Source organism: Mustelus asterias, chromosome 1 (assembly GCF_964213995.1).
Source record: "Mustelus asterias chromosome 1, sMusAst1.hap1.1, whole genome shotgun sequence".
Classification (NCBI taxonomy): domain Eukaryota; kingdom Metazoa; phylum Chordata; class Chondrichthyes; order Carcharhiniformes; family Triakidae; genus Mustelus; species Mustelus asterias.
This window is the reverse complement of record NC_135801.1, coordinates 57494247-57516297: the sequence shown is the minus strand read 5'-3', so window position 1 is coordinate 57516297 and position 22051 is coordinate 57494247. Positions and strand designations below refer to the sequence as shown.

General features: G+C 46.2%; 1 protein-coding gene across 2 annotated transcripts in view; it reads right to left on the bottom strand.

Annotated features, from left to right (window-relative positions):
* Positions 1–22051, bottom strand: part of fhip1aa (FHF complex subunit HOOK interacting protein 1Aa) — a 170104-nt gene that overhangs the window by 5491 nt on the left and 142562 nt on the right. For both annotated transcript variants that reach the window (XM_078212504.1, XM_078212515.1), the window contains one exon: positions 6799–6940. In XM_078212504.1, the coding sequence (XP_078068630.1) occupies positions 6799–6940 (142 nt within the window). The remainder of the gene's footprint in view (positions 1–6798; positions 6941–22051) is intronic.

The following is a 22051-nucleotide window of genomic DNA, read 5'->3' as shown; positions in this document are numbered from 1 at the left end:
GTAAGTAGCTACCACTGGGAATGGTTGAAGTGAATGGTACAGATACATTTAAGGGGAAGCTAGACAAACACATGAAGAAGGGAATAGAGGGTTATGATAGATTTAGATGAGGAAAGATTGGAGGAGGTGAAGTATGAATGCTGGAACGGAGTTATTGGGCCAAATGGCCTGTTTTTGTGCTGTATATCTGATGCAATGCAATCCTATATAAAATGTTTTTTGGACTTATTTTAGCCACTTAAGATTATTTGTTTCCCTAAGTTGATCATTTTTTGCCTCACCCAGGAGTCATAAAGGTTTACTGCATGGAAGCAGGCCTTTGACCCAACTTGTCCATGCTGCCTTTTTTTTTAAACCCCTAAACTAGTCCTAATTGCCTGCATTTGGCCCATATCCCTCTATACCCATCTTACACATGTAACTATCTAAATGCTTTTTAAAAGATAAAATTGTACCCGCCTCTACTACTACCTCTGGCAGCTTGTTCCAGACACTCACCACCCTCTATGTGAAAAAATTGCCCCTCTGGACCCTTTTGTATCTCTCTAGTTTTAGACGCCCCCATCTTTGGGAAAAGATATTGACCATCTAGCTGATCTATGCCCCTCATTATTTTATAGACCTCTATAAGATCACCCCTCAGCCTTCTACGCTCCAGAGAAAAAAGTCCCAGTCTATCCAGCCTCTCCTTATAACTCAAACCATCAAGTCCTGGTAGCATCCTAGTAAATTTTTTCTGCACTCTTTCTAGTTTAATAATATCCTTTCTATAATAGAGTGACCAGAACTGTACATAGTATTCCAAGTGTGGCCTTACCAATGTTTTGTACAACTTCAACAAGACATCCCAACTCCTGTATTCAATGTTCTGACCAATGAAACGAAGCATGCTGAATGCCTTCTTCACCACTCTGACCACCTGTGACTTCACTTTCAAGGAGCTATGAACATGTACCCCTAGATCTCTTTGTTCTGTAACTCTCAGGTTGCATAGCTGTTGGTGTGGGGTGTGAGGAGGAGGCAGGGATGGAATGGGTGGTGTGTTATGTATCTTGATGCTTAAGACATCATAATCGTGGGACAGCCTTAAAGGATCAGCTGGTCTTTTTCATTTTGAGATATAATCATGATAAACGAGTCCTGGCTGATGCAATGCACCCAAAGGGAAGACTTTTAAATTACCTCACAGTTGTAATCTAAAACCTTGAGAGACACATAATTTCCAATAGAAATAATGAGACAAACTTCCCAAACTATGTTACAACCCCCAGTAGAGTCAGGATATAAGATTTTGGCTTTGCAAGTGCCAAAGCAGCAATGGCTGCTGTGGAACTCAGACCGCAAGCTAACAGCGGCCAGGCCACATCAAATCCTCACGTTTTTTTCTATTGGTGGGCGTGACTCAAAGATGCATGAGGAGATGGGAGAATGTGCTTGAGTGAGACATAGACCGATATGGTATTGGGAATTTGGTTTATGTGGGAATTTGGTGCATGAAGGGGTGCTCCATCTAATACCTTCATTATCATTCTCCTGTAGTTGGTGAGATTTTCTGTCCTTGTCTGTAAACTAGGAAAGTGTAAGGTTCAATTATATTAGAAAAATAGATAATGCAATAACCCTTAAGTAACTAACTTACAGGAACAAGAGGAAGAGCTGATTGTGAGTAAATCTACTCGACTTTCTAGTCTCCAGTTTATAATAAATTATAAAAGTAATCGTAAAGTACGGCAGAGCAGCTCAGCCCATCCTGTGACATGTGGGAGTAGTGGGCACTTCACGCAGCCTAGACAATCACATGTGCAGGAGGTGTCACCAGCTGCAGAAACCTTGAGCAACAGCTGGAGTCACTGTGGCGTATCCACGATGCCGAGGACTACATCAATAGCACATTTACTGAAATAGTCATACTACAGGTTTAGGAATGTGCAGGCTTTGAGGGATTGAGTGACCACCAGAAAGTCGAAGAGAACTAAGCAATTAGTGCAGATGTCCTGTGAATCTATCTTCCTCACAAACCAGTTTCCAATTTTGGAACTGGGGAATACAGCAAGAGCCACATTTGGGACCACAAGTGGCTCAACTGCAGGGCAGGAAGGACAGAGAGTGGAAGAGAAATAGTGGTAGGGGATTCAATACCTAGGAGAACAGACAGGCGTTTGTGCGGCTGTAGAGGTGACCCCAGGATGGTTTGTTGCCTCCCTGTGCCAGGGTCAAGAATATCACAAAGCGGCTACGAAAGATTCTTAAGGGGGATGATGAATAGCCAGAGATTGTGGTTCACATTGGTACCAAAGGTATCATAGAGTCCCTACAGTGCAGAAGGAGGCCACTCAGCCCATTGAGCCTGCACTGACAACGATCCCAACCAGGCCCTATAATCGTAACCCCACGCATTTGCTCTGCTAAACGCCCTGACAGTAAAGGGCAATTTAGCATGGCCAATCAACCTAATCCGCACATCTTTGGAGTGTGGGAGGAAACCAGAGCACCTGGAGGAAACCCACGCAGACACGTGGAGGACGTACAACACCACACGGCAGTCACCCAAGGCCGGAATTGAACCCAAATCCCTAGCGCTGTAAGGCAACAGTGCTAACCACTGTGCCACCCCGTAAGACATTAAAAAGCAGGACCTCTGCTATATATTTAAAAGGGTTGCAGGTTGCTGTAAGAGCTGATCACATGATTTGATGGTGATGTCTTTAGGGTGTTTGCAGAAGCGGTTGTTTTACTTTCAGTTTAGTATTCAGTGCAGAGCAGAGAACATCACTTTCAATAAAAGCTGTTGTGTGTTAGTTTGAATCTGTGTGTGTGTAAGCCACGTTCTTTTCTTTCTGTTGAAACCCACAAGCCCTAATATAGTTAGAACATTACAACCTCAGAGGTATTAATCTCCCGATTACTAGTGCCACACGCTAGTGAGCGTAGACATAGGAGGTTAGAGCTGATGAATGCATGGCTGGGAGATGGTGTAGGGAGGGAGGGAGGGATTCAGATCTTGGGGCATTGGGGCCGATTATTGGGGAGCTGGAACCTGAATCAGCCAGATGTTTTATACCTCGGGGTGAAGCCAGGACCAATATCCTTGCTGGGAGGTTGCTAGTGCTGTAGGGGGAGTGTTTAAACTAATTTGACAGGGGGATAGGAACTTGAAAGTCGACTAAAATGGGGCAGAATCAGAAATGGTAATGGAAGACAGAAAATTAGTGAGTGAGGCTGGAAGACAGGATACAAAAGCTAGAAAATGAGAGTCTGGCAGTGCTCCAGAATATAATTCTTCAATGCAAGGTGTATAGCAAATAAAGCAGAGGAGTTGAGGGTTCGGATAGAAACATCACAGCTATTACCGAAACATAGCTTAACCAGGGACAGGAATGGTAGCTCACCATTCCTGGTTACATGGTTTTAGGGTAAGATAGAGAAGGGGGATTAAAAAAATGGCAATTCTGGTTAGAGAAGCAATTACAGCTGTGAGGAGGGGTGATATGTTAGAAGGATCATCAGTTGAGGCTTTTTGGATTGAGTTTAGGAACAAAAAGGTACTGTCACACTACTGAGAGTGTACTATAGACTCCCAAACAGTCAGAGGGAGTTAGAACAGCAAATCTGTAACAAATTTCTGAGAAGTGTAAAAACAGTAGAGCAGTAATAACGGGAGATTTTAATTATCCCAACATTGATTGGAAAGTTTTACTGTGAAAGAAATGGAGAGAATAGAACTCTAAAGGTGCATTCAGGGAACCTTTTTTGGCCAGTATGTAGGAATGAAGCTGGGCAGGTGAAAGGAGAGACAGTGGGATAATATTTTGGTGGTAGTGATCATATTTAATTAGTTTTAACATAATTCTGGAAAAAGATAAAGATAAAACAGGAGTTACAGTTCTAAATGGAGAAAAAGCCAAATTTACTATTTAGCCAAAGTGGACTGGAAACAGCTACTTGAAGGTAAATCAGTGTTGGAGCTGTGGGAGGCATTCAGAAGGGGATATTCAAGGGATTCAGAGTAAACATATTCCCACAAAGAAAAAGGATCGTACAGCCAAATCTAGAGTTCCCTGGATGTCAAGGAGCACACAGGGTAAGATTGGGCAGAAAAAGAATCCTTATCTCAGACTCCAAGATCTCAATACTACAGAAAACCAAAAGGAGTTTAGAAAGTGGAGAGGTGAAATCAAAACTGAAATTAGAAAAGCAAAGACAGGACATGAAAGAAGATTGGCAAGCAAAATCAGGGAAAACCAAACATGTTTTATCAACACACTAAGAGTAAGAGGATAACTAAGGAAAGAACGGAGCCCATGAAATACCAAAAAGGTAACCTATGTGTAGGGGTAGAGGATTTAGGTACGGTTTTTAATGAATACTTTGTGTCTGTCTTCACAAAAGAGGAGAACCACGGGACGTTGCAGTTAAGGAGAAGGAGTGTGAAGTATTGGATATGAGAAACAGGGAGAGAGGAAGTGTTGAGGGGATTAGCATTGTTGAAAGTGGATAAATCACCAAGGTCAAATTAATTGTTAAATGGGATGAAGTTTCGGAGGATCTGACCATCATTTTCTAATCCTCATTGGATGCACTTGAGGTGCCGGAGGTCTGCTAACATTGTACCTCTGTTTAAAACGTAAGTGAGGGATAGACTGAATAATTAGTCTGACTTCAGTGATTGAGCAAATTATTGGAATCAATTCTGAGAGACAGGATATACTGTCACTCTTAGAAAAACAGATTTATCAAGGACATCAATCAGGATGGATTCGTTAAGGGAAGGTCGTGTCTATCTAATTTGATATAATTTTTTAAGGAAGTAACAAGAAGGATTGATGAAGGCAGTGTAGTTGATGAACATGGATATTAGCAAGTCTTTGACAAGGTCCCATTTGGTAAACCCAATATATGTGACAATAATAAATCAATTCAATTCAACCAGATTGGTTAAAAAAAAAGCCCACTGGATCCAAGGAAATGTACAGAGCTGGATGCAAAAATGACATAGTGGCAGGAAACAAAGGGTAATTGTTGATTCATGCTTTTGTGATGGGTAGGCAGTTTCCAGTGGGGTTCCACAAGGCTCTGTACAATTCCCCCACTTTTTCTGGTACATCTTAGTGATTTGGATGCAAATGTAGGGGAAGTTATTTGGAGATTGGCTGCACGGTTGATGGGGAGGAGGAGGACTGCAAGATGATACCAATGGACTGGTCAGGTAGGAAGTGACAAATAGATTTCAACCCCAAGAAGTGGGAGGTGATGCATTTGCGGAGGTCAAACAATGCAAGAGAATACTCAATAAATGGGAGGATACTGAGGTGTAAGGAAGTGAAGGACATTGGAGTGATTGTTCACAGGTCCCTGAAGGTAGGATGATAAGGTGGTTAAGAAGACATATGGAATCCTTTCATTTTTTTGGCGAGGCATAGATTATAAGAGCAGGGAAGTTGTGCTGGAACACTGCAAAACATTAGTTTGGCCACAACATGAGCAGTGTGCGCAGTTCTGGTTACCTCATTACAGAAAGGATGTAATGGCATTTGAGAGAGTACAGAGGAGATTTGCAAGGATGTTGCCAGGACTGGAAAATTGCAGTTTGGAGGGAACATTAGTGAGTCTGGGGTTGTTCTCCTTGGAGCAGAGGAGGCTGAGGGGAGATTCGATTGAGACGTACAAAATTGAGAAGGCCTGGATAGTGTGGATGGGATCATCCACTTTAGCAGAGGTGTGAGTGATTACAGGGCATAGATTTAAAGTGATTTATAAAAAGATTAGAGGGTAGATAAGGAAAATCTTTTTCATCCAGAAGGTTGTGGATGCTTGGAACTCAGTGACCAAAAGTAGAGGCAGAAATTCTCAACACATTTAAGAGGTGTAACCAGCAGGGCGACAGATGATATGCTGGAAAGTGAAATTAAGCTGAGTGGCTCATTTTTCAGCCAGCGTGGGCATGATAGGCCAAGTGGCCTCTTTCTGTGCCGTAAGCTTTCTGTGATTAAAGGATAGATCTTTGAGGCCTGGTCAGTGTTGCAGGAATGCCTATGAAAAGGTAGGTGCTTTTTCCACCTTAACAAAATCCTGCAGTTCAACCAATTCACACCACCATGAACTGCTGCCAACCCAACCCCCCCCCCCCCCCCCCCCCGCCGCCACCATCCACATCCCCACACTCCAATTCAGGTGCTATAACACATCACCCTCCCCTCCCCAGCGCACAAACTAAACATACAACCCCCTCTCCCTCCCTACTCCTGTTCAGAAGCTAAACCCCTCCCCCAACTGCTCAGCAACTAGCAAACCCCTCCCCCCTCAGCCCCCATCACCCCAAAGTCATTTGAATCTAAGGCATTAAAATGGAAAAAAGTTTGGGACGTACTGAATTAAGAATTTTGGAATTGCATCAAATATCCATCAAGAGAGTCAATAAAGAATGTTCTTTCCCTAAAGGACCTGCAATTAATAAGCAATTTTGCCAGCAATCATTGAAAAATTGGAAGATCTTAATCGCAGATTAACTGTTAAGCATGGTTAGGGACAATTATTAATACACTGCTTTGCATTTCAATTTAAATCTAGTAATGAAATTCTGAAGATTAGACACCGGAATTTTGGTGGAAACTAGATCTAACTAAGGATAATGTGAAGGGTTTTTCAGAGAAATACCTGTTGGGTAAAGATTGAATGGCTATGGGGAAAGAAAGAGCAGTGAGACTAATGTGAAACAATAGATCAAATATTGGCATCCTGTGCTGTAAGATTCTATGATCCATAAACGTTAGTGTGGACAATTTTTCAAAATAAAGGTACCTTCGGCTGTGAATAATCCATTGCGTGAAGTGGAGATCTCCACCCGACAGAGCAGATATTCCCGAATTTCATTCAAGAATGATGGGAAGTTTTCCCGTGTAGAAGCAAATTGCTCAATTGCATTTTTTACAGATGCCAGCACCTATTTAAACACAAACACTGAATTATCAAAAACTGCTTCCTATATTTGTTACATGTTTGATTAAAAAGTGAAATAGTTTGATTTGAGCAACCAGAACTTATTTTTTCCATTTTACTTATTGTCTATAGTAAGAGTCTTTGAACACATTTTCATTTCAAATTTCAATCTTTCAAAGGTCAGCCATCCTAACATAACTTGCAAAATTGACAAATGATCAGGTGCCAATGTCTTACCTCGATTGTTTTCAACAGACTTTCTTTTCTCAGCAATTTATTTCCCAAAGGAAACGATCAAAACAACCAACCAGCTCAAATCATTGTGGCACATTGCCAGACAGATCAGCAAGATCACAAGGCTGGTTAATCTGTGCGCAGTTAGCTCAGCTCAGCAGGGGCACCAGTGTTGGAACTGGAGCTGGCCTCAGGGTCCCCAGCTTGGAAAATGAAAAATCGGTCAGTGTTCTCTCTCCAGCCAGCCATCCAGGGACCTGTGCTGTGAAACTATATATGTAGTGGAGCTTGCATGATTGGCTTTAGCTGTGATCCTGTGAGCAAACAGTGCCAACAAGCACTATCCAAACTCACACACACAGTTAAGTATTGGAGGACAAAATACTACACGTGGAGCTGCATGTCTAGATTGAGAGCTCATGAGTGTGCAATCATAGATATTCCATATCTTGCTATTTAATGGCTGCACAATATTGAACACTGAGACAGTCATTATTATTGTATCTATATTTAACTAAAATCTTAAAAGTTTACAGAATACTATGTTTATTAAGTACGAAGATAAAGATTTGCTCGCATATATTTTGAAAGCTGTGAAGGTCATATAAAGCTCAAGGGGCCATGCACTGGCAGAAGAAGCATATGCACTCAGCCAGTGATATTACTAGCTAGCCGTGAGACCTGATAACAAGAGGTGACGCACAGACTGACCAGCACGCACCATCCACAACATTAAGACACATTGACGCATCGCATCAACCAGAGATTCATCATAATGTCTCCTCATGGTGACATCTATTAACTGGGTATCTTGCAGACCCAGCCTAAACTGCAGGGGACTTGGAGGAGGCCTGACCCTCAGATGGATGGCACACAAGGCTACTGGGCATGTGGTTATTTGGCCCACTGTCTTGGGAGCGAAGGTGGTGAAGTGAGTAAACCCTAGCTGAAAATCCAGAGTGGAGTTCCGTGGGTGGTAATCTGTCATCTATCAGGCAGCTTTTTGACAACTCCTACAGCAGAGCTGATACCAAACATTAATGGTTTCAGGATTACAGGAAGCATCAGTTACAATCTCTTACTTGATTGGTGTAGAGCACGCGCATCAGGGTTACTTCCGACAGTGGAAGAGATTATTGCTTCTCATTGGATAGCTACCACCTACCTCAGGCTGGCCAGTCAGTGAGGTGTCACCACAATCTGCCTTCTTCAATGGGTGCTTGGAGCTGAGAGTTTTATCTCTCAACAGACAGGTTACTAAATCCATGCACCAGGTAAGACAAACTCCCGGTCTTTTGCACAACAAGCTGGAGTGTAAGGATCAGGCGTCCTACCCTTACTGATAACTTCTGCAGCTTGATGTACTCAAAACAGATCGACAAAAGACTGACCTCAATTTGGGCATTCCTATGCTGAAAAAAAGGCTCACTCAAAGTTAGTCCCTTAAAGAGAATCACTACATTCTTCTGGCAGGGGAAATATTAAGTGGTAACGTGAGCATAGTGTGTGTTTCGCAGTAAATAATCTCTACTTGTGATGATTCAATTCCCACAGAAGGCTCAGAAAGACTTCTAACACTTGGCTTATTAACAAGGTGCAGAACCAGTTAACCTTGTGCGTCTATCCCCAACACTCATCTCCACACCAGATGTCGAGAGTCAATTCAATGAGGATTTTGGCACTGCTATCAGCAGAATTCCCAGCACCGAGGGACTATATCTTCTGGGGGATTTCAGCACAAGGGTGGATACCAATTATACAGCTTGGCCAGCGTGCATAGGGCACTGGAGAATAGGCAAGATAAATGAAAAAGTACAGATATTTCTAGAGACATGCTGCTTGCAGCAGTAAAACCCCAGGAAACTGACGTTCCACCTGAAATCACCGGAAGTGGAAATTCTGCTGCATTTCCATGAGCTCTTGCCTCTGCTGGAAGAAAAAATTTGTGCCTCAAGACATAAAGGCTGCAAAAATTGTCACTTGAATAAAAAAACAAGGGGGATTGAAGTGAATGCAATAATTACCGAGGCTTCTCCTTGTTAAGTATTATGGGGAAGGTCTTTGTTTGCATTGCCGTGACCAGGTTGTGGACCCAGGCATTGCATATCTACCCTGAATCTCACTGTCGCTTCAGAGCTGGCAGTTCGATGGTTGACGTTCTCACTTCAACAGTTACAGGAGAAATACCACAAACAGCGCAAACCTCGCTACCTTGTTTTCACAGACCTCACCAAGGCCTTCAACTTGGTCAGCAAAGACAGACTCTTTAAACTGCTGCAGAAATAGGCCATGCGCTGGACTCCTGGGTGTCAAAGAACAAAGAACAGTACAGCACAGGAAACAGGCCCTTCGGCCCTCCAAGCCTGCGCCGCTCATTGGTCCAACTAGACCATTCGTTTGTATCCCTCCATTCCCAGACTGCTCATGTGACTATCCAGATAAGTCTTAAACGATGCCAGCGTGTCTGCCTCCACCACCCTACTTGGCAGCCCATTCCAAGCCCCCACCACACACTGTGTAAAAAGCGTCCCTCTGATATCTGAGTTATACCTCGCCCCTCTCACCTTGAGCCCGTGACCCCTCGTGATCATCACCTCCGACCTGGGAAAAAGCTTCCCACTGTTCGCCCTATCTATACCCTTCATAATTTTGTACACCTCTATTAGGTCTCCCCTCATTCTCCGTCTTTCCAGGGAGAACAAGCCCAGTTTACCCAATCTCTCCTCATAGCTAAGACCCTCCATACCAGGCAACATCCTGGTAAACCTTCTCTGTACTCTCTCTAAAGCCTCCACGTCCTTCTGGTAGTGCGGTGACCAAAACTGGGCGCAGTACTCCAAATGTGGCCTAACCAGCGTTCTATACAGCTGCAACATCAGACTCCAGCTTTTATACTCTATACCCCGTCCTATAAAGGCAAGCATACCATATGCCTTCTTCACCACCTTCTCCACCTGTGTTGCCACCTTCAAGGATTTGTGGACTTGCACACAGTGTTTCTATACTCTTGATGGCTCTGCCATTTATTGTATAACTCCCCCCTACATTAGTTCTTCCAAAATGCATCACTTCGCATTTATCTGGATTAAATTCCATCTGCGATTTCTCTGCCCAATTTTCCAGCCTATCTATATCCTGCTGTATTGTCCGACAATGTTCATCGCTATCCGCAAGTCCAGCCATCTTCGTGTCATCCGCAAACTTGCTGATAACACCAGTTACACCTTCTTCCAAATCATTTATATATATCACAAATAGCAGAGGCCCCAGTACAGAGCCCTGCGGAACACCACTAGTCACAGACCTCCAGCCGCAAAAAGACCCTTCAACTGCTACCCTCGGTCTCCTGTGGCCAAGCCAGTTCTCGACCCATCTAGCCACCTCTCCTTGTATCCCATGAGCCTTAACCTTCTTAACCAACCTGCCATGAGGGACTTTGTCAAATGCCTTACTGAAATCCATATAGACGACACCCACGGCCCTTCCTTCGTCAACCGTTTTTGTCATTTATTTTTTCTATGAGAACATTCACATTTTCATCAGATACAATGGAGTACCATTGGAGGTTTTTGAGATCAGTAGTGGGGTAAAGCCGGGCTGCATCCTGGTGCCAACACTCTTTGGCATTTTTGTCTCCATGCTGCTATTGTACAGCAAGTCAGAGCTTCTGGCAAGCTGTTCAACTTGACAAGACTGCGCACTGAAGTGTGTAATGTCCGAGTCCGTGAGTTGCTAGTTGCTGATGGTGCCACACTGCCATCTCATACTATAGTTCACTTCAGCAGTTTGTAGATCCGTTCTTCTGGGCCTGCAAGGAGTTTCAACAGCATCAGGAAAAGCAAAGTTTTTCCTGGAAAAACAAAGGTTTTCAAAGTTTGGCCAGGACATAGAGACTCCACCTTCCATCGACACTGACAAACTGTGGTGGACCTCAGTTGTGCCTTTGTCCTATTTGGACCACCGTTGTGTGTGTTTGTCATACCTGGACACACCCCCTTCCTGTTTGGTTCCTCCCCTCGGCACCGAGTATAAAGGTGGCTGTCTCCTCCCCCTTGTTCAGTCCAGGTCGGTTATTTGTTGGGATCTGCTCCTGATTCTGTTGTGAATATAAGCCTACACTTGTATTGGCACACCGGTAGTGTTTCGCCTTATTGATAGTGCATCAATTTTATTCACAACAGTTGACCAGCATGGAGCAGTTTCTAAAACCTGACAAGTTAACATTAGACCCTCAAGAGGTCGGAGCCTCTGATAAATTCGATCATTGGCTGGACTGCTTCGAAGCATTCGTTGACACCGCTACGGCCATCGACACCGACGACGCTAAACTCCACGTGCTCCGCGCCCGGGTAAGCGAAGCTGTCTACGGAATCTTCCGGGACGCTGCTACGTACGCAGACGCTATCGAACTCCTAAAAGGGCAGTTCCGAAAGAGCCCTAACGTGGTCTATGCCAGACATCTCCTAACTACCCGCAAGCAGCAGCCAGGAGAATCGTGCGCCCAATTTCTGCGCGCCCTGCGGGTCCTAGCTCGAGCTTGTGACTGTAAGGCTGTTACAGCAGCTCAGAACACGGAGGACCTGATCCGCGATGCCTACGTTGCGGGCATTGAGTCTACATACATCCGGCAGCGCCTGCTGGAACAAGATGACCTAGATCTCCGAAGAACAGCCACGATGGCTGAAACACTAGAAGCGGCCTCTCACAATCTCGGGTCTTACCTTGCATCCCGTTCTACCGACGGCTCCACCGCGACGGCTGTTCCGGCGGGGCCCAAATGTTACTTTTGCGGCCTACCCAAGCACCCTCGGCGTCGCTGCCCGGCGAAGGACACGATTTGCTCCGGATGCGGTAAGCTAGGCCACTTTGCTAAAGTCTGCCGGGCAAAGCCGCTTCCGAAGCCTCGTGGCGCCATGTGTGTTCCGCGGGCGCAGCCATCTTTAAGGCAGGCCGCGGCTGCGCGCGAATCGCCATCTTTGAGACTGGCATCAAGACACGCTGAGCAGGAAGCTTTATCCGTGACGTCATCAGACGGCAACGAAGACGGATTCTTCTTGGATTCGACGGTGGCATCGATTTGCTTGGACCAGTCGCAGCCTCATCAACTCTCCAAGTCAATAATGGAGATCAAGGTAAATGATCATGCAGAAAACTGCCTGTTCGACTGTGGGAGCACAGAAAGTTTTATACACCCTCGCACGGTGCGTCAATATGCCTTTCCCGTGCGACCCTGGAGCCAGACCATCTCCATGGCCTCGAATTCCCACTCGGTGGAGGTCCTCAGGTGCTGTTTGGTGACGCTGACGGTACAGGGCACAGTCTGCGAGCGTTTTCGGCTCCTTGTGCTGCCGCGACTCTGCACAGCTGTACTGCTGGGGTTAGATTTCCTCAGCCATCATAGGAGCATCACCCTGCAGTATGATGGCCCTTATCCCCCGCTCTCCGTCTGCAAGGCGCCGTCACTGCAGCACCCCTCGCGCACCACCTGCTGTCTCTCGACCCTCAAGATCACCCCCCCCCCCCCCTTATTTGATAACCTCACCCGGATTGTAGGCCTATAGCCACCAAGAGTAGGCGCTATAGTGCGGATGACCGAGCCTTCATTCGGTCCGAGGTACAACGTTTGCTCCGGGAAGGGATTATTCAGGCCAGCACCAGCCCCTGGAGGGCGCAAGTGGTCGTAGTTAAATCGGGGGAGAAACACCGCATGGTGATTGACTACAGCCAGACCATAAACAGGTATACCCAACTAGATGCGTATCCTCTTCCCCGTATCGCGGACATAATCAACCGCATCGCGCACTATAGGGTTTTCTCTACGATCGATTTGAAATCGGCTTACCACCAGCTCCCTATCCGCTCGGAGGATCGCCCATATACTGCCTTTGAGGCGGACTGTCGCCTCTACCAGTTCCTCCGAGTCCCCTTTGGTGTCACCAATGGGGTCTCAGTCTTCCAGCAGGCCATGGATCAAATGGTAGACCAGCACGGGCTACGGGCCACTTTCCCGTATCTGGATAACGTCACCATCTGCGGCCATGACCTGCAGGATCATGATGCCAACCTACAAAAATTCCTTCGTACGGCCACTCTCCTGAACCTCACATATAATGAGGCGAAGTGTGTTTTCCGGACACGCCGCCTCGCCACCCTTGGGTACGTGATAGAAAATGGTGTCCTTGGCCCCGACCCAGCCCGTATGCGTCCCCTTATGCAGCTTCCCCTCCCTACTACCCTCAAAGCACTGAGGAGATGCCTGGGCTTCTTCTCCTATTATGCCCAGTGGGTTCCCCGTTACGCAGATAAAGCCCGTCCACTTCTAAAATTGACCTCTTTTCCCCTGGCGGAGGAGGCCCGTCGGGCCTTCGACGACATCAAAGCGGACATCACGAAGGCCGCGATGCATGCTGTGGACGAATCCATCCCATTCCAAGTGGAAAGTGATGCGTCTGACTTTGCCCTAGCTGCCACCCTTAACCAGAGGGGCCGTCCGGTGGCCTTCTTTTCCTGGACCTTACAAGGCCCTGAGATTCGACACTCCTCGGTCGAGAAGGAGGCCCAGGCCATCGTGGAAGCCGTCCGGCACTGGCGCCATTATCTTGCGGGCCAACGATTTACCTTAATTACGGACCAGCGGTCAGTTGCCTTCCTGTTTAACACCAGGCAAAAGGGCAAGATTAAGAATGACAAGATCTTGCGGTGGAGGATTGAGCTCTCCACCTACAGATATGACATCATGTACCGGCCTGGGAAGCTCAATGAGCCCCCAGATGCCCTGTCCCGTGGATCATGTGCCAGCGCCCAACTAGACCAGCTACAGTCCCTCCATAACGACCTCTGTCATCCGGGTGTCACCAGAGTTTTCCACTTTGTCAAGTCCCGTAACCTGCCCTACTCCCTCAAGGAAGTTCGGACGATTACCAGGCAATGCAGGGTCTGCGCTGAGTGCAAACCGCAGTTCTACCGGCCAGGTAGGGCGCACCTGGTGAAGGCCACTCGCGCGTTTGAGCGCCTTAGCATTGACTTTAAAGGCCCCCTCCCCTCCTCTAACCGCAATGTTTATTTCCTGAATATCATTAATGAATACTCACGTTTCCCTTTTGCCTTCCCCTGCTCGGACATTACCACGGCTACAGTGATTCGGACCCTGACCACGCTCTTCACCCTGTTCGGCTTCCCAGCCTATGTTCATAGCGATCGTGGGTCCTCTTTCATGAGTGACGAGCTGAGGCAGTACCTACTCGCCAAAGGCGTTGCCTCCAGCCGCACCACTAGCTATAACCCCAGGGGCAATGGTCAAGTAGAGCGGGAGAACGCAACCGTCTGGAAGGCCGTTCTATTAGCGCTACGGTCTACGGGCCTTCCAGTCAGCCGTTGGCAAGACGTCCTTCCGGACGCATTACATTCCATTAGGTCACTCTTGTGCACAGCGACCAATACGACCACTCACAAGCGGATGTTTTCGTTTCCCAGGAAATCCTCTTCGGGTACTTCGCTCCCGGATTGGCTGATGTCCCCGGGGCCCGTCCTGCTTCGGAAGCATGTCCGGACCCATAAGTACCCTGATGGGCAGGAGGACACGGTTTCTGTCCGTGACTTGGCACCCGCAGGTGCCCCTGAGGTCACCACGTCCTTCCACCCCACGGTCCCTGGTGTTGTCCATTCGGAGACTGCTACGCCTCTTCCTCCCTCAGTCCCTGTCCCCAATGTAGTGCGCCCTGAGCCTGTTGCGGCCCCCCACCCCCCAGCTCCGGTTCCCACTGTTCCCCATACGCCATCAGGGCCACTGCTCACTCCTCTCGCCCCTATGTACAGCTCGCTTGAGTCGCCGGAGCTGTGGCCACGCAGTACCCGACGACTGGACGGGACGATGGATCGGTCCGCTTCACACCATCTGGTGCCTTCTCTCGACGCTCACTGTACGGAGCCTGGGCCGACATCGCTCCCTGCTCGGACGACTCTGCGACCTGCACTACGACGATCGCGACGGCGGATCAAGCCACCGGTTCATCTGGACTTGTAATATTGTTTCCGCTTCACCCCCGTGTTGTTTTTTTAAAGGAAGGGGTGAATGTGGTGGACCTCAGTTGTGCCTTTGTTCTATTTGGACCACCGTTGTTTGTGTTTGTCATACCTGGACACACCCCCTTCCGGTTTGGTTCCTCCCCTCGGCACCTAGTATAAAGGTGGCTGTCTCCTCCCCCTTGTTCAGTCCAGGTCGGTTATTTGTTGGGATCTGCTCCTGATTCTGTTGTGAATAAAAGCCTACACTTGTATTGGCACACCGGTAGTCTTTCGCCTTATTGGTAGCGCATCACAAACCTCTCAGTTTTATGTGCCTTGGATCAATAGCTACCAGTAACCTGTCCCTTGATACTAAGATCAGCTCCAGGATTGCCAAAGCCGCAGCTGTCATGTCAAAGTTAAGGAGCTGTGTGAGAACCAACAAAAACTAACCAAAAATACAAAGCTCGGTGTGTACCTGCATCCTCCTTTATAATAGTGAGGCATGGACAATTTGCACAAGTATTGAAAAGAGACTGATCAGCTTCCACCTCTGCTGCATCAGATAAATATTGGGCATCTTCTGGGAAGACAGAGTGCCAAATAGAGAAGTACGATAACGTTCAGGGACCCCCAGCATAGTTTCCCTCGGGTCAGAGGAAATCACTTAGCTGGGTTATGTGAGCTGAATGGATGATGGCCACCTCACCAAAGACATGTCGTATGACAAGCTGGCTATCGGAATGAGCCCAACAGTTGCTCACGTCTGTGACACAAGGATGTCTGCAAGTGAGATTTCAGGTTGACCAGGGTCAGAGTCGATGCATGGGAAGTCCTCACTGCTGACCAGCGTGCCTGAAGACAAGCAGTCAGGAAGGACTTGGAAAAAGCAAAGACAAAGGAAATGACCAGAAAGCAGAAGAGAGAGTCTGCTGGAGGGAAAGAACATCTGTCAATCTCAGGCCAACACGATTCATCTGTGCCAGCTGCGGAAGGGATTGCCACTCACAAATCGGCCTCCACAGACACAACAGATGCTATTCAATTTAGTGCAGTCCATTGTCTCCTGAAATAGACAGATGTCTATAGTTAATATATCAAAAGTTAATACACCAATAGTTAATACATCAAAAGCTGAAAACAAGTCTAGCCTTGAAAATATGAAATTTGGCAAATGTACAGAGGTCAAAAGAAGTTGCTTCCATTTAACTGTGGTTACGAAACAGCACCATTTATGTGTCACATATTAGAGATCGACACTATCCCACCATTGAGTTACATTCCTCATGTTGCTGTGTTTACACAGCATGTGAGAATATTAAATAAAGGCTGAACAATAAACAACACAAATGACCCTGATTTTCAGAACTATGGTTTTGCTTCCAAAATGGTGTCTGCACTATGAGCACATACTGTGCTTCTGCAGCACTGATTTAATGCCAGGTCTGCCACTTTGGACTGACACCATCCCTCAAACATGCAAAGCTAAACACATGTTCAGCAGCAGGAAGGACATTCCATGAGTGCAATTTAAAAGGGTCATGAAATTAGTTGCTGGTTGATTTGTCCTGGAACTTGCTGTGATTGTAGGAGTGTTCTGTGGTTTCCAGAGTTGTTCGATGTTGAAGTGTGTACAGTATCTTTGTCTTTGGTAGCTTCCATCTCATGAGACGGAAGTTTATGTTTTGGTGGTCAACTCTGTGTCAAACATCACGTGGTGGGGCTCAGGAGCCCCACTCCAGTGTGGCAGCCTCTGTTATAAATAAGAACAGTGAGCTAAGAAGCTGCAGATCTGCTGGCCTCTGCTTTCTCTGGGCCCTCTTCTTGGCCTCGTTTCTTTGCCTCTTCCAATGTTTTTCCAAAGAGTCAGTCTAGAGGTAACGGCCATTAGCAACCATCTCCAAGGTGTTTCTGTCAAGATCCACCGAGATCATATCTCATTTGCATGTTGTAAAGGTATGGACATCCAGCAGGTTGTGGCCCATTCATCATTTCACTGTAATAGCACTGTAGGTGTACCTATACCAGCAGGATTTCAGTAAATCAAGAAAGCAGCTCACCTCCAACTTCTAAAGGGAAATTAAGAATAGACAACAAAATGCTGGTCTTACCAGCAAAGCTTAGGTCCCATGAATGGAATAAAAAGGTCTTTGGGTATAGATGAACAATGAACAAGGCTGAGACAGTATGAGTATATGCTGATGGAATTAGCACAAAAAGGCAACAGGTCCATCAGCAAAAGAAACAGCTCCAGGGAGTCAGAAGGTGAGTTACTTGCTCAGAATTCCCAGCTTCTGATCTGCTCTTGTAGCCACTGTATTTATGTGGTGGGCCCAGTTATCTTTATGGTCGCTGTTAACCTTCAGGATGGTGGGAAATTCAACATAGGAGCAGGAGTAGGCCATCTGGCCCCTCGAGCCTGCTCCACCATTCAATAAAATCATGGCTGATCTTTTCGTGGACTCAGCTCCACTTACCCGCCCGCTCACCATAACCCTCAATTCCTTTACTGTTCAAAAATGTATCTATCCTCGTCTTAAAAACATTCAACAAGGTAGCCTCAACTGCTCCACTCGGCAGGGAATTCCACAGATTCCCAACCCTTTGGATGAAGAGGTTCCTAAAGTAGATGACTGATCATCTACTTTAATGCCATTTTCTCACTTTAATTCCATATCCCATGATGTCATTATTATCTAGAAATCGATGTCTTGATTATATTCAATGACTGAGCTTCCACAGCCCACTGGGTAAAGAATTCCAAAGATTCCGGACCGAGTGAAGAAATTCCTCCTCATTTCAGTCCCAAACAGCTTGGCCCTTATTCTGAGACTGTGTCTCCTGACTCCAGAGCCCCCCTCCCCCCCCACAGCAAGGGGAAACATCCTTCCTGACTCTACCCTGTTTAGCCACTTCAAAATGTTTTAACTTTCAATAAGATCACCTCTCATTCTTCGAAACTCTACAGAATACAGGTCCAGTCTCCACAATCTATCCTCATAAACAGACCTGCTTTCTCAGAAATCAGTCTGATGAACTCGCACCGTGGCACAGATATCCTTCATTAGGTAAAGGAACCAAAACTATACACAATACTCCAGGTACAATCTAACCAAGGTTCTATACAATAGAAGCACAAGGGGGCAATTCTCCCATCCTGTTGCACTGATTATTTTAGCGGGCCAGGAGGTTTAGGCGGTGCCAGATTAATGCGGTCCCCGCTGGGCGTCTGGCCACGTGGTACATCTCCCAGTGCCGGATTTCTGGCACCGGAAATAGGCGTGGAGCTGCATTATATATGCAGCCCTTCATTTGCATCTGTTTTAAGTGGTGTCAGCGGGCCCAGGACTGAAGTTTCCGGGCTGGCTAGCCTCTTTCCCCGCCCCTCCCCCCAGGCCAGGAGTATTTCACTCCAGCGGGGTTTACTGTAGCTCCCCATTTGCGGGGAGCTAGCGGTCCGACCCGCTGGAGTGATGGGGGTGCAATCTGGGCCCCCCAGAGGGTCCGTGATAAGGGGGGGCTTGGACATTGGCAGTGCCAGCCTAGGTCCCTGGAACTGCCCAAGGGGCAAAGTGCCAATGCCCAGGGGGCAGTGTCTAGGGGGCGGGACCTGATGGGGTGATCGGTGGGGATGAGGGGGTCCCACTGCCACTCTGCAGTCAGGATCAGTTGGGATTCTTCAGTTATTTGCTGCCATTGTCTGTGTTAAGGCCGGTCCCCGGACGAGGTCCCCTAATTTGTTAAATTCTCAAATCGGCCCCAATTTTGTTATGGTCCCAGGCCGAAGAAATAAACTGGCTCCCCTTCTTTATTCAACCCTTCTGTTGGTCGCAACAAAATTAACTTAAAAGGGGATCCCTTCCTCCGTAGGTAACCCTTTCCCAGTCCAAATGTATTTTTTTAAAAAGCCAATTTAACCAGTCTTTTGAGTCAAAGAAAGAATAAGATTATAGCTACCAAAACCCAAGAAAAATAATGAAAAATGCAACATTCATACTCAGAGATTAGAAATGAGAAATTGAGAATCCAAATAAAAGTTTAAAAATATACAAATTAGACTCTGGCTTGTCCGTGAGGTGTAGATGGCAGTGTGTAATAGTTGTCAAGCTGGTTGTTTCTGGTAGAGCTGACTTTGGCAGTTTTGCAGTTAGTTGGAGAGACTTGGTTTGGCAGGATAGTCAAAGAGGCTGTCGGTTCATTTCAATTGTGGCTTCTGCTGAGCTTTGCGTCCAGCAACAAAGAGAAAGAGAGAGAGACTTCCTGCTACTGGGTGTCATTTCTTCTTTCTTGTTTCTGTGTCATTCATTTTGGCACACCAGATCTCAGATCTGCAGCAGATTTTTAACCCATTCCCCTGTGCATCCCTGGGGAAAGTCTTGCAAAGAGTCTCTTCTTTGCCCAACCTCTCACCATTTTGAGACAAAAATCAACAGGAGATGGATCTTTGGATAGCTGAGATGTGGCAGTCTCCATTGTCTCCACAACCACAGGAGATTAAAATTCAGTTTTTTGCATTTCATCTCTTCCAGTGTGTCTGTGTCTGAGGTAAGCCTTTTCAGTGGTGACATTCCATGTTCTCTCAGGACAGGTCTGTGAACTATAATCCACAATGGAATTTTCCATTTTTCTTTATAAAAACACAAGTCTTCCTTAAAAAGTTAAAGTTGCCTGTAGATCACTGGCACCATTAGTCTACTGTTGTACAAACTGTCATAGTGCTCCGACTGAGTGCTATCCAAATAATGCAGTGTGACTGGTAGAAGGTTGCTGATGTTCATTGGGGGGGAATGCAGATAGCCTTGGAGGACAACCTCAAGCAGCCCTGGGCCAACACTTCAGCATTAGCAGCAGCTGCCTGAGCTGGTAACTAACAAAAACAGAAAGGGCACTGGTGGGAGTTGGCAATGTTGGGAGCACAGATACGTGAGGGGGCTCCATAAAGTCACTGTCACTTCTCTGTGGCAGGGCCACGTAATCCTCGCAATGTGTTGAAGGACAGATTGTTGGACTGCTGTGAAATTCTCCATACCCCTTTAAACAGTGGTATCTGCAGCTATGATGACAGCAGTCTGAATCTGAAAGGCAGCCAGCTGATGTTGCATGACTTCAGTCTGAGCTTCCACTGCACCCACACATTGGATGTCAGATGCTTGTGCTGAAAAGAGGAGATCAGCCATCAGATGCTGCACCATGCTTGGATCCAGAAGTGTTCTCATGGAGTTGGCCACACTGGAGAGGATGGGCTCCAAGCTTGGCACAAAGTCCCACGCCAAGTTGACTCCTTCAGTCTTCTTGACAGTGACCGAAGAATTGTTGGCAGGCTTGCCAATGCGCAAGCATTTCATTTGTGCCTACCAGCCCTTCTGCTGAAGGTCACTGCATCAAAGTAACAAGTCCTCTGCAGAAAAACCTGTGTGTAACCTCAACAGCAGTCATGATGTGGAGATGCCGCCGTTGGACTGGAAACTGCCAGTGCGCTGGCCTCTCAGTCCCTAGTCCCTCACCCAGGCCACAGATCATTGGTTCTAAAGTCTCAACACATGCATATTCCACCTCACATGGGATAAATAAACATGCCCTGACTTTTTTTTTAAAATAAAGAAGTGCTGGCTGGTGCTCCTTTTCAGCGTTACTTTCCTTTCGAGTCAAAACTGACCTTTAATATCTTCATTTCCAGACAAATGCCCTGCCTATGTATCTGTTTTCTTTTCCCTTCCCACATTCAAAGGAAGTAGAATGACAAGCCTTTCAACTCCTCTATAAATGTACCCCAGAGGCCTACCAACCAAACCAATCATCCATCTCCTAAGAACATATTCTCAGCAGACACTTCATACTAGGAGACACATGAGTAGAATCACCCACCATAATGTGGATTGGTTAAGTCACAAGAGACAACTTAATGAAGTGTTTCATACCTCCTAGTTCTATTGTAGAAAATAGTAAGAATTAGCTCATTACATTGCATCAAATTCCCTTCTGTCTCAGTGGTGTTATATCCCTGTGTACACTCATTTTGTCTTAAGCCACAATAAACAAAACTCATTCCCAGATTCTTTGTATGGAAAAAAAAAATCAACAATCCCAAAATGTGACATGTTGATTTTCCCGACACTTCCCCAAAGAATACACGCAGATACATCTCTGATCACATATGTCAGGAAAACGTTGCAGAGACTCAGCTTCTGGGTTTCCACCAGTTTGATGTTACCCTGGAATTTCCTGGGCTTTTTTGTAGTGGACTTTAATCTGCACTACAGGAGACACAGTTATGTGTGAACCTCTTAAATTAGGCGGCAATGGGTGTTCTTGGTTATTGGAAGTGTTCGGGGACCAAGCAAATTTAAGTGGCCAAGGTGGGAAACCCCAGGAGTACTGGGTTCGTACAAGAGCAGCACACCTGAAGAAACAAAGTCGGCAAGATCACAAATTCATGATTTAAATGAAAATTGAATGAATTACCAGAGTTGAAATGACCAAAACACCAAAAAATCCTACTAAAACACCCAAAGAATAAAAGTCAGGGATGTGGCTTTCCTTGTGTAAAGCTGACAATCCCCCCTCCAACTGGATCTGGATTCAAGATGGTGCCAGAATGAGCCACCTTCTTGCAAGCTGCCCCCAGCACCTTCTAATTCTATGCTTTTAAAACTGTACTCTAACTCTTTTCACTATATTCTGCACCCTCTCCTTTCCTTCTCCCCTATGTACTCTATGAAGTTATGCTTTGTATAGTGTGCAAGAAACAATACTTTTCACTGTATCCCAATACACGTAACAATAATAAATCAAATCAAATTAGTGAAAGGGAACTTTTAGTACAAGGTCAAACCATACAATTAGTTTGCTTTTAAATGCTTAAAGCTTCTAAACTATA